The sequence below is a fragment of the Opisthorchis viverrini genome, assembly GCF_000715545.1.
Source record: "Opisthorchis viverrini unplaced genomic scaffold opera_v5_50, whole genome shotgun sequence".
Classification (NCBI taxonomy): Eukaryota; Metazoa; Platyhelminthes; class Trematoda; order Opisthorchiida; family Opisthorchiidae; genus Opisthorchis; species Opisthorchis viverrini.
The window spans coordinates 578,071-591,833 of NW_008751706.1; the positions used below are offsets into that span (position 1 = coordinate 578,071).

At 45.2% G+C, this 13,763-nt stretch overlaps 1 protein-coding gene across 1 annotated transcript in view; it reads right to left on the reverse strand.

Moving 5' to 3' along the window:
* Positions 1-380, reverse strand: part of T265_03467 (hypothetical protein) — a gene marked incomplete at both ends in the record, with an annotated part of 8,645 nt that extends 8,265 nt beyond the window's left edge. Inside the window, 2 exons of the mRNA XM_009167967.1 lie at positions 14-216; positions 328-380. Coding sequence (XP_009166231.1) covers positions 14-216; positions 328-380 — 256 coding nt within the window. The remainder of the gene's footprint in view (positions 1-13; positions 217-327) is intronic.
* Positions 381-13,763: the final 13,383 nt, after the last annotated feature.

Below are 13,763 nucleotides of genomic sequence, written 5' to 3' on the forward strand. Positions count from 1 at the left end.
GGGCATCCCTGACGGACACCGCTTTGTGTACGGAAACTTTTGGAGAGCTCGCCGCTCACACGTCCGGAAGTCTGAGAATACAAAGAACGTATTATGTTTACAAACTTCCGGGGCATTCCTTGGTGGGCAAGCGTCTCAAGAAGAACAAACCGATCGACGGAGTCGAATGCGCCTCGGGAATCCAGGAATACTAGAATTATGGGTGGCTCATACGTACTTAAGACATAACTGGTGAAAGGAGTTATTTATTGGAAAGTGCCAACTAGACCGGTTACAGACCACCGGGCAGGGAAGCAAAACTCTCATTTGCATCTTATTTACAAACACTGTACATCAATCTTCTTCTGAATGCGTCTAATTGAACTTTCCTGGGTATTCATTGGTTCCAATCATTCCTCGCTCAAATCCAAGCAAATGTTACCGCAAGAGATCTTCCCTGTTCAAGAAACACAAAGCGAAATTCCACGAACAACACATACTACTCGCGTGCCCCCCACCAGTAGTATCACCGTTACAGTGGTAGTACTGTCGTATTTTCGGGTATCTTTTGCTAGAAGTAACCCTTTTTTAACGCAGTCATAATTGAATGCATGGACTTTTTTATACTCAAGCCGACTGAAGATCACGACACTTGCGACAACCGTTCAGCAGACCATTGCAACTTGGTAGAGTGGGATCGGATGTAACGAGATGTGAAATTGGAAGAGTTGTTTTCCCGCCTTTTTTTTAAAAAAAAACAGCTCGGCAAATTTGTTGAAGTAGTCACGTGGTGTGAGGAATCTTCACGTCACAGTCAATAGATTGCCCAGCAATAACTTGAGCGGTTCTATTTCAAGACTTTCTGACAAGACAATAAAATTTTAACGGATTCACTGCACTTTACAATTGGTCCAAGCTGAGAACGTACAAAAAATCACCCCCCTGAGGCATTGGCATTCCATAAGGAGTCACCAGCAGAGGTGACTCGTGTTACCCCTAACAGTTTGGTTTGTCTTATCTGGTATAGTCTTGTTCACCATTCGTGCTGGCGTTTTTCTTCGGTACGTATGCAACTCGTGCACCAATTAAACATAACAACTCTTATTGAAAGGATCTCCAGACAGGCACGTGATGTCCGAAACGTTAAAACCTAGCGACTATGTGAATTTTTGAACGCAGAGGGGAAACGATCGGCGGTTCTGTCCACCACTTGATCTCTGAGATTCGTAACATATCATCCTGAATAACGATGGATCCATGTCGAATCTGCGATCTGGCAATCTCAACGACCCGTCAAGAAGCTGGTTGGCACTGAAGACAAACTGCCCGTCTGCAGTCCAGTCCAGTATGTCAGGTATGCTCAGGTCCCATATGATGAATACCTCCTGACCGCAAGCAAACAAACGCTCAATGGTAACCAGTCTGAAGGTCACTGATGGGCTACACAGAATCCAAGGCTAGAATTTCTTTGGAAAACAGCTACGTTATTTGTCTAACTAACACATTTGATCGATGTACCTGTCAAATGGACCTTCTGCATTTGTGGGTCCCTCATCCGCTCTTCAGCCGATTCATAAAAATGTGAAACACTGTTTTTTCACCCGAACCGAAGTCCACGGGCAACTTAGTTGCCAGAAAGACGAACGCTTCACGTGCAAAACAAAGTAAGTAAGGACAAAGAGCGCTTGACGAATGTCAATCAGAACGGAGATTAAAGGATATTAATTACCACCCTTGTGTTAACCAGGAATACCAAACGACCGGCGAGTAGTTCAGACAGTGCCAAAACATGAAGACGCGATGCTATTGATCAACCGCTTTCCAAGGCTTCTGAAGAGTCGCTCCGACGGTGAGGGGACAGATATAGAATAAACTCAGAGAAACTGAGTCCGAAAATGTACATGAAGACGCGATGCTATTGATCAACCGTTTTCCAAGGCTTCTGAAGAGTCACTCCGACGGTGAGGGGATAGGTATGTAATAAACTGAGTCCGAAAATGGTTGAAATTTGCTTTACTACTTTTTCAGGTTCAGTGGCCTCTGTAGATTAGCAAGAACTTTTGAGAGACTTGCTTGTTCACTGGTAGGACCTAAGGGGTATTAATCGTCGATGAGACGGTGTTGTACTACGAAATCCTTCAGAGAAAGACTTTGATTGTTTTTAGTCAACCGAATGATGATGGCTCGACATCGGAACAAAACTGGCGCAAGATACTCTGGTAAAATCAATAAAACATCAATAGCCTGTCACCAAACTGAGTATCGCACGGTCAGTGTTGATTATTGGAAAACAAAACAGATATCGCACGCATGGGAATCTCTTGTGAACACCAAGGTAATCTCGAAATGACTGCATTTTGTCAATGACGTACAATTTAGTGTTTATTTAGAACATAAGGTTAGTGAAAGCTCGGGGACCACTCGTAGCTGACGCGCCCTAAGAGGAGCGAAATCTGCTGTCGAAGAGTTCACATGGCATGTGTAGCGCGATGACCTGTCTAAATGCGAGTCGATGAACCACGATCGATTGATCGATTAAATGTTCAAACTACTGGCTGCGGGAGGCTTGGAGTTGGAAACTCCCAACTGGAGTTTCGTGAGATGCAAACTACTGATGGTTCCGAATAAGGATAAGACAGCTGTGGAGCGCTTCTCGGTTTTTCAGCACGGTTAACACATCGAAAACCAGGGGGCTACTTTTAAGGACCGTATTTCGTTGAGAATTTTGTTGCACAGGATATTACTACCTAGGGTGACCTGGTACTTTTCATGGGGTGGTATATTTGAGGACGGAATTCCCGCAGAAGTCCATAGGACGCGGGATTGGGACAAAAAGAATGCTTCCAGAAACTGACGAAAATTCCAGCTGTGGACTTAAAATCACTGATGAACAACGCAAACTGACCGGCAAAGGAGCAAACCCAACCAGCAGTCTCTGGTGAGCAAAGGCAACTAGTAACGCAACATACTACTGTTGAAAGGGGCCGACGAAGATGTCCCCGAATTCTCACGGCAAACGGTTGGCACTGGCTGCAAATGGGTTTAGCTAGTCATTCATCGTTCAGCTGTAGCCCCTTTTTGTGTATAACTTGACATGCTACCCGAAGGGAGCACGAGGGCTGGGATATTGATAGGTTGGCCAAGCCTAGACAGAGGAAGTCGAGAAGCAGAGGTCGGGTTCGAACCACGGACCTTCCGGTCAGTAAGCTTGCGCTCTAACCACTGAACCCCCCTGATTAAGCTAGGGCGTCTAAGCGTCTGTTTATTTCATTTCAGCCAACCTGTCGTGAGTTCCGCTCCAAAAGTACGTTGGCTTTAGTTTCTACGATTTCGTCCACCTAAAATGGTCGATGATGGAGGAATAGCCAAACGCTGGGGACGATAATTCACTTGGTTGTTTTACTTTGAAATGATACGAACACATGACGTGGTGGAAAATAGGTCAGTGAAGGCAATAGCTTTGAGTCAAGAACATCGCATGAGTGACCAAGCCAGCTCTGTTGGTATAAATAACCGGTTACGAACTGAGCCCCAGAGTCTCCATCCAGAGAGATGGCAACCGATTTATTCCCCTGGTTCAGGTTTTCATGACTGGTGGCTGTGCCGTAGACAGTCTACCCCTCGGTAGTTCCCACCAAGTCCACGGCTGGGTAAAAAAATACTTTGTGAGGTAGGCAATCCTCTGATCCCATCTTGTAGTCAGCTGATCAAATCACGTGAAATCGGTAGTCGTATCTTGAATCGAAAATCTTTCCCCCCTTCTGGACTTTCGTAATCCAATTTCGTCCTCTGTCTGACGATATCTGGTCAGATAAAATTACGGACCGAGATCAAGGCCTCTTCCATTCTCTTCCATCGATCTCCAAGTCGTCAACATCATCAGCGTGCCCGCAACTCCAGCAAATTTCCCTTCAAGTCGGATTGATATTGGAGAGCTGAATTGATATTGGATGTAAGATCCAATTTCGTCCTCTGTCACTCTTTAGGTGTATGATTTCCCAATTCTTCCGGGATCTGTGTGTATTCTGCGGTTGCTGGTATAGTTTCCATGACATTATTCGGAACTGCCAATCTTGATGTTATCTGGTCTACATTTGACCGAGTGAGAAGATCTGGTCCTATAAAATTGAGGACCGAGATCAAGACCTCATCCATTCTCTTCCAGCGATCCCCAGGTCGTCAACATCATCAGCGTGCCTGCACCTCCAGCAGATTTCCCTTCAGGTCAGATTGATATTGGAGACCTGATTTGATCTTGGGTGTAAACATACTGATGAGGATATCCCATATAATCGGTGTCAACCTGAGCAAGTTTGAAGGAAGGGCACTATTCTACTAAAGTCTTACACGGATGCAACGCGTGGTGGAACTTTGTCCATGAATGACCAGGAGTTAGACCCCCAAAAAACAGACGCGGTTTACTACCCCCGTATTGAATAGAAGCTAGTCCAGTGGAAGGCTTTTTGTTCGGGGGCCAGCCGTCCCTAATAACCGAACAGCACATCATTTGGACGGATGTGTCACGTGCAGGACACGGGCCAAACGAAGGCATTCCTTGATTGGTCAGAATGCCAGACAATCCGAGTCAAGCACCTGTGACTCGACGCTTCTCGCCCCCTCACGGAGATTCTGGCACGACTTTGTGGAACACACTGTGACTACCCTATAAATACAGTTGTACTAATTTTCCTTTGTCCCCATAAAGGGCTGTGTAGAGCTACCGTGCCTATTGATATACCATAGTGGGCGGAGCAGGAAGCCAAGGGACCGATACGGAGTTGCACTACCGTTCAGCAAGACACAACACTTTTATCCCTGATCCTGAGCGCAGCTCTGTTGCCAGAGATACCAAGAGCCCTTTGATCGGGATAAACAGAGTTCATTTCAGCGGAACACACTCATCTGCATACCAGTTTTAGTTTTCACGTGAGACCCAATCAAATCTCTTGTTGTGATGTGCTGCATCTACATAGGTGAACGAGTGATCTGATTGGCTAATTTCATTGACCATACGTGTTACGATCACGCTTTCTTCCCCTCAAATTTCATGAACTTTGCCAACGGGCGTGACCTTCAGGATGATAATGGGTAGGGGGTTTTTGACCAATCCAAGGTAGTTTTGCACCGGCCGTATCATGGCCATCTAGAGACATTTGCAAAGCGAAAAAAAATCAAAAATCTCACGCATCGTTCATTTGAAACCGTTTCAGCGAGATGAGCACCCTCCTACAGTCAGGTTGATTGACTTCAAGGAATGTTGTATCTAACTGAAGGGCTCTTCAAACCTTTTTCAGCTATGAATAACTGTTCCGTTTGGTCTGAAGCACCTAATCGAGTTCGAATGACAGGCGAGTAACCAAACACGGTAACTCATGCAGGAAAACTCACTATCATGCTCTTTGGTTGTGTAGTTGTAGTAATCGGACAAACCAGATTGCTGCTCCATGTGTTCCAAAATCGGCGGGACCTGAAAAAAGGAAAAAAATGCACAGAGATTGACCTTGAGTAGAAAGCATTTTTGCAATGCCGTTTTCAGGGACATCGACTACCGTACTTGTTTTCATTGGTGAGGCCACGGGGCTGCTAGAGGTCGAGGAAAGTCAAATGGTAACATGTTAGGACTCCTAGAACTCTTAGGATTGCTGAGTGAACATAAGCAGAAAGCAAATTTATGCAGGGCGTTCTAAGTTAAACTATTTAGGGTAGGTCTAGATTCATCTCGATCATTTCGATCCCGCCATGCGCATGACTGGACTAGCCCAATCTAAGTTAATTTCCGCAAGAATGGGTTCGCAAATTGGCCAGATAAACTAAAACATCTGAGATGTGCTCATAAAATCGATTTTCCGGCTTCTTTGTGTCGTTGATGCGGTGGGTGAAATGGGTTTCGTAGCCCTAAACGAACAGCGAAAGTACGAAGCCAAAATCATGTGCAATATATCTGACAGTTGTCCGGAGAAATGTACTTCTGCTGTGAGTCTCAGAAAGCATCTTTCTCGCCTTTCATAAAGGAAACTACTCACAAGGTGGCTGAAAACTCTTCGACAGCCCACGACACGCTTCGCTCTCCTTAGGTTCATCAGGGTGGGCGCAGTCCACGAGTTTCCATCAACCTTATGTTCTAATTGAACCCAAATTGGACTGTTTTCGAGAAATACACTTATTCCCAATCAACTCTGGGACTGCACCTACCTGATGAGCCTCAAAAAGGGCGAGACCTATCGTGGGCTGTCGAAGGATTTTCAGCAAACTTGTGAGTAGTTCCCTTTATGAAAATATACTGCAATATCTCGAATATCGTGACAACCGAAACATGAGGCGGCCTGTGTGCAGCCCACTCAGTTGTAGAAGATCTTTGTCGTCTGTTGCGGGTTCCATTGGTGAATTTATTTCTGCTCAATGGAGTTAACGCAGACCGTTTCAAAACCAAATGAACCTCGTTCTCTCCGAGAAACTTACATCCCGGTGACACTCTGAAGAAAGAATCAACCGCGACTATCCCTCTGTTTTCCCCATCGTAAGCACAGTAGTTCCACCTTAAAAGAAACTGTACAAAGCATAAAATGTTGCGGTTTCACGATTTCTGGAGGCGTTCATGATTGACGAGACCCCTAGATATCAAGCAGAAACCATATCCACCAACACAATTGGGTAGCTTCTCAGCAAATGAAACGGCCCCCAAAGATTTTCATTGGAAGGTTAATCCTTTCAATTGGAAAACATTCCCGCTTTCAGCGCACAGGGAGCTATCTGGTTCAGGATTGTTCCCCAAAAAAAGCGAGGTAAACCTGAGAGGGCCCATTTATTCGTATCTCTTGAATCTCAACAGCAGGAACAGCTCACACGTAGGGACTTTTTCGTTCTCCGGTTCGAAAACCTGTTCTTTACGATGTTATGATCAAGGCCAAATTGCATACTGGTGAGATTTATTGGTAAAAAAAGCTGAGTTCGTCTGACGTGACATTGGCCGACCAGATCAGTGCTGACTGTCTGTAATAACCATGTGAGAAAGTGGTATACAAACCGAAAGGTCCTAGTATCAGTCCAAATAATATGCTGACCCAGATGGCGAACTCCAGGTAAAGAACTAGATTTCTCTAAATGCAAGTTTGTCGCTTCAGAATTCACGGGTTTCGGATATCGCACCAGTTGTTGATCAGCAGACTACACAGGATCCCATTGCATAACCGACCGACGCGTTGTGTTTGACTACTACAAATTAACAAGTAGTCTGGAGTTATCCATATTACAGTCATATGGCCTGCTTCTGCAGCCACTACCGGTTATTGGTGATTATGATTCATTGCTCCACAAAATGACGTGATCCATTCGAATTAGTTCGAAATAGATGCCAACAGTTAGGATGAACACAGAGGGGATCCATGACTTGTGCTTAAGGAAGGCCCATATGGTCAGAACCTCAACGTTCAGTGGGAATCATGCAGGTAGATCGGGCAACGATTTTAGAACCGGCCAACTCATTCCATACAAGTCCTCATACATGTCTCAAGGTTATATTCCAGTTCCAGATTCAATGCTGCCCTTGTAATCTGGTTTGGTATCATTTTGGAAAACGTGACATAATGTTGATCAGATGGCTGTTGATCTGGTCGGCGTGCTTGACAACTGACTTGCGCTCACCCAACTGCGCACCGATGATATTTCCTCCTATGGTGATGAAACGTTTGCAAGTCAACTTATGGTGATGAAACGTTTGCAAGTCAATCTCCAGGCTTGGCGAACGGATCAACAGTCACCTGATCAACAACCAATAATGTGACAGCTACAACACGCAGGGAAGTTGGCAAAGCTGGGAAGTAGAATTGCCGAATGGGACTTGTGGTTCTTTCTTGATGCCAGTTAGTTAATCCATAAAGTGCTCGTTTGTGCCATATCGTAGACTCTTAATAGAGGTGCACTAGTGAATGTAGGATTCACCCGGATCGGAAATCGTGAGCAGGAGGAAATATTTGCGTTGTTATCGACAGCAGTTAGGTGCAGTTGAGCACTTGTAAACAAGATCGATAAGAACTCGGAATTAGCGCAATTTATCTTTCTTACAAGAGGAAGCTATTGTCCTTCAGTGAAACTACATGCTTAGTGGTTACCTAAGCAGCGAGTTTGGTTATATTCTTCAGGTATCTTCCACGGGTTATGACAAACTCGGCACGTGAGTGGAATTTATTCGCCCGTTTGAAGACCAGCTTTACGCAGTTCCTCAATACCGATGGTCTCGTGACCGGAATCCAGCCCTTCTTCATGCGCCAATGAAGCTTCGTGGCCGAGGCTTTCAGCACCGTCCAAGAATCAGAGCAGGCAAATGTATACGAAATGAAGTGTCACCTCAGACATATCGTCGAAACTCAATTTGCTGGACGTATTGTGTGCAAGTCAGTCTTTTTGCACATACCAATTCGACGTGGGAAGCGAGAGCAATTGGGCACGGAATTTGTGGAACTCCATTTCTCGGCAGCATGAGGGGATTTCGGAATCTTTCAATGAGGCTTTGATCATGTAATTGAAGCCACTCTATACCAAAAACAGGCTCGTTCATCCTTGCTGAGGCAATGCGCCACTCACGGGAGTTTCGAACCTGTAACCTCCATGTTGGTAGTTGGAACGCTTAGTCGTTCGGCCACGATCAGAGGTGTGAGTAACTAACACAGAATGTAGAGACACTCGTCCTTCAATCGCAGAATTCATATCACTTGGTCACTTGTTGGCTGGCGCTCCAGATATGCACCTAGATGTTTTTCAACAAGGGGGAAACGTTTGTGAAGTGCTTCTGTCCATTTTAGAAAAGCGAATTCTTCACTGAAAAAACTCGGTTTCCTCTACGGGGTGAGGCAACAAGGCTGTCAATTTTGATGAATACTGTTGAGTGTCTACACTGAATTCGATCAGATGGGATACCACAGATCGCAATGCTAGCGTGAGTCAATAAAAATGAATCGCCTATTCAAAACCTCTCGTTTGGCGGCACAGCTCTCTGTATCGGTGTTCATAAACAACTGTTTGCATTTTCACAAATGGACCGCCCACAGCGCCGGATGTGTTTCGGTCTGGCGTCACCAAACCACATCTCCATAACCGAACGTGTTTGAGGAATGACACACTTTGAGTCTATTGATGGAACATGGCGTCAAGATGTACTGGCCTGAGAGTTGGTAAATCCAAGAAAAACTTATTCGCTGTTTTCAGTGTGTAGTTAGTAGCAAGTACATCACCGATCTGTTTGCCGCTCCGACAAATACAGACGTTCTTTGTAGATCTGAAGTGAAAGAAGCCGTTTGTTGGCTTGATAACTTGATATATAAGTTAATTCGGATAGGAAGGTTGTTGTCCTTCTTGTTATAAAAGTTCAAATCACGACTGCTTGAGTGATTGTTAGTTAGTCTAGTGGTTACATGCTCGCCTCGAATGTCAGATGTCCTGGGTTCAAATCCCGGCAAGGCCATTGGATATGCACTGCTGATGAGCTCCAGTAAGATCGAAACTCGAGTCCAGTGCCTCACCCCTTTGGTGTGGACTCACCGGAATAATTACGCCAGAACAGGAGGACGGCTGTTCAAACGAGGGTGGTGTGGCTACGAACAAAAATACCTATATCGCAAAACCCCAAAATTGTTAGTCTATTAAACTGTAGCATAGACCCCTAGTATGCATCGGTAACTGCCAATAAAAGCAGAACGAAGCTCATGAACATACATGCACAAAGTTGAGCCATCAGTCGGCCATTTGTCCGATCGTAACGGTTACTGTCCCGTAATTCGATTTGTAAATGTAAGCGAATTCTCTCCTTTGCTCAGTTTCCAATAAAGTACGAATGTAAAAACTCAAAGCTCGAGACCACTGCTATCGACTTTGGGAGTCGTCCGCGGTGTGTATCTGGCATATTCGAGCTTACTTAGTGGTGATTTCCTACTCCTGACGTTGAAGTCCTGGATACGAAAATTTGAGTCACGCGTAGGTTTGAAGATCCCGAATATCAAAAGGAGCAATTGGCTCCGAAAGTCCACGCTACTGTTTACACAGAGGTGAAGAAAATTATACAACAAGCCTCAAGTGTTCGTGGCATCAACAAGTGCGCGCGTCTACCGCGCGCAACGCAATGTTATCATCCGAAAACCGAACAAAAACGAGTGACATTTTGGCTCGGTAGCATGGGTCGCGGTGGCCCTCTTCCGAAGTCAGTTCCGTGATTCTGATGGGCGTTGCGATCACAACAGTGCCTATCAGAGCAGGCCCAGCAGACTGGGAACAGGTGCACTCAAAAGTGACACTCACACACATGCTGGTCGGATGGGAGAGACCTTTGCGGCAAGGCGCGATCAAATGGCACGGAGCTCAGAAGTACACAGGTGGCAATGAATTATCGCGATATCAACTCGGATTCAATGCGAATTCTCGTAAACTGGAATTTTACGTTTGAGAATAAGAAGTAAAAATAAGTTCACCGGCTAGCCGCAGCTTCGAATCACACAACCAGGACGAAAAAGCTGCGCAATCTCGCTCTCATTTACAAGCTTGGGCGAGGAAAAGTATGACTGCAGTCTGGAAATTTCCACAGTACTCGCAACGGTTGTTACGGGTCAGATGGCGACAGGACAAAAGGCAAAGTCCCGAAATTGTAGCTCATGTTTCCACATTTCACAGTCCCTTGAATTACCGGAGTGATAAGCCAGATTTATGAACTTGTTAAAATGTAATTCCGAATAAACCATGGTCTTCTGCTCGATTTAAGTAGTATGGTACGATTGCGTAAAACCCTCAGCCAGTATGATACGGGTTTCATCCGTTTGAGGCTAACATATAAGCGTAGCACGTGGAATTCAAAGTATCTGGTTCCCGGTTTCAGCAGCAGTTTGAATAAAAGTCCATCTCTGATCTGATATGCACGTTGTGACTGTTGGAGACCCCCTTCGTGGACAACAGCAGCATGCTACTCGTCCGCAGAAAGCCGCAAGATTTCATTGTTAAGATATTGACTGAAGTCGGTCTGGTTTCGGGATACTGTACCAACACAGAGTGGAGGACCGTCTGCGAACTTTCAGCAATCTTTCCATACTACCTGTATCAAACCAAAAAACTTGAATATACCGGCAGCAGGATATTAAAGTAGTCTTGTGTGCTGCACAGTATGCTAGAGAATGTCAATAAATCATTGATCGGTTTCCCAATGTCCAAAATTCATACAGGCTCAAAAGAAAACACTGGCAGGACATACTACTTATAATTTTGCTGGACGACCTACTACTGTTGTCGCCTTTCTTAAGGTACACAATCAGTGAACTACACTTATCTAAACTAACGAGAAACTCAGCTGAAGGTGAGCATGAACGAGGCATTCACTTGAGTCTCTGATCATCAAGGCATTCCGTCCAAACCGTGATCTGTTTCTGACATCCTCACTAATGGATACACTCAGTTTATGGTTGGTTACTTGATTGGGCAGTTCTGTTGTTTGATCTGTCAGTTTGTGTTCAGGCTGACCCATGTCCACGTGACTTTACAGCACGGCCTCTCCTGCTGCTGAAGTGAAATGTACCTCCGACTGTTCTGGACCCTATAGCACCACCATTTCTGATTTGCTTCCAGGAGGGTTTCGATCTCTTGGTTTGTTCATCCGACAGCTGGCATCATTTGAGTGTCATGCTCGAGTCATTACCAGTTTTCACCTGTTTGTTCATAGATGGGGTCATCTTCAGTGAGTGCATCATTCGTTCCTTTATTTTCCAGTTCCGTACCGCTTCAATGAACACAAAGAACCTAAGGGGCGCCTGTATTCCGGAACGACGTTATTCTTGCCGAATTCCTCTGCGTGCGGATAACCAAGAAGATAATACGAAAGAATCTGTGAAGGGATCGATCAGATGAAGTTTCTGCTGCGGGGATGAACTTTGGCTGGTTAATTCCGAGGATGGCCTCTCAAGAGGGGAACGAGTGTGTGCACTCAAAACTTGCCCAAAGCCAGGAGCGAAACTTGGTGTTGCCAGCGATGTTACTCGACAGTCAAATGGCATCACACAGCTGTTTGATTCTTGTTCGGCGAACGTTTGGTGGACAGAGCTCTTTGTATATTCTTATCGTTACTGAACACACACCAGTTATCTACGGACACGAATAAATGAACACAACGCGGCTCAAAGGAGGTATGACCTCCTGTCCTTGATATCCATACACGAGGACCAAGAAGGCCACAAATTCATTCTGGAAAACGCAAAAATTTTGGCACACAGGGACACGCGACACGGAAGAGAATTTCTGGAAACATAGTACTCCACGGCAGATTTGATCAACCGGTGCATCGAACTGGATCCAATTTACACAACTCTACATTCAAAAGGCCAACATCTCAACCGGAACACTTAGGGAGGACCGAATGTTGGATTCACAGACAAAGAAATAAGGAACACCTTGGAGTCAAATAATAAAGGTCAACTCGGAAGGACATCGACCAGATTACGACGTCGTGGGATGACAAGCTCAGAGGTTAAGTGGGTATCGACGAACCGCGACACAGGATTCCAGAGCAGCCAATGGAACCACGCGACCGAACAACCAATCGCGGTCAAAGGTTATCCCCGGTTAACAGCACGTATATTAACACACACGTAACACTACTCAACGCACAACCACTAACCTACCGCTACGCACAACTACGCCCCCCCCAGTAACGCACTGATGACGTCACCTCGATTGTTGATAAAACGTTAGCGATCAAATTGCGCAGCTGAGCGAACAAGTCAGCGACCAGGGCACCGGTTGTTTATTGATTAAGTAATTTGGTGGAGTCAAATGTTATCGAACCAAACCCATGCTAATGAGCAAAAGATAACGGAATTCCTAAGCAACCTCATGTGTGATCCCTGTTATAGCTTTAAATATGTTTCAAAAAGTCTATTTCAAAGTAGGTTGCAAAAAATGATGAGGAACTCACCTCAGAGAAATAAATTCGAATTGTTCCATTTGGGTACAGTCCACACGTCACTGTGACGCCAGGCTCATCTGCCTCTACAGCGGGAAAAAATCAAACAGTTCGGTCCTGAACGATCAAAGACCGTTTCAACTGATAAGGAGAATAGATTCTGAGGCAATTTGTATTTCAGAGGCCCGGGGTCCGAACACAGGAGAAAAATGGTCTCCGCACTGCGCTTACTCGCTACACATATTGTTCCTCGTCATCCTCGCTGTTCGTCAAATGGTTGCTGAATGACTTTATTCCACTAAAAAGCGTCTTCAAAACAGCGGACCCCTAAGTTATAACCAGTCAGGACTGCCGGTTCTCTTCACTATCAAACATGATGTTCTATCCCTGAATGAGAACTAAAATACGCCGTATATCAGTGTTCACACCTGCCACTTCGCTAAAAAAGGTCATGCAAAGATTTATGGATTTCACGTTTATATCTCTCCCCCCTACCTGGCGCCATTATTGTCGTAGGTGCACAACAGGGGAGGAACCAGTGTACCCTCATTAGAGTTTATCAACAGTGCCTTCGGATCTTTTCCAGATAAGCCCCGCCACCCAAAAAAGATTATAAAAAAGAGGATATGAAATCTGCACTTTCAGACTTTATTGAGGAGGGTAAAATTGGGTCATGTCATTATTAACTTGCATGAAAAGGTACGTTTTCCGGTAACTTTGCCTCCAAACGATCTCGCACAAGCAGCTGTCCACTAAAGATCAGTGTGTACCGCATTGGCGTTTATTCTGCATCTTGTAGACATGCCAAAGAGATTCGATGGCTTGTGTGTGAGCTCCAGTCGTTGGATCCACAAAG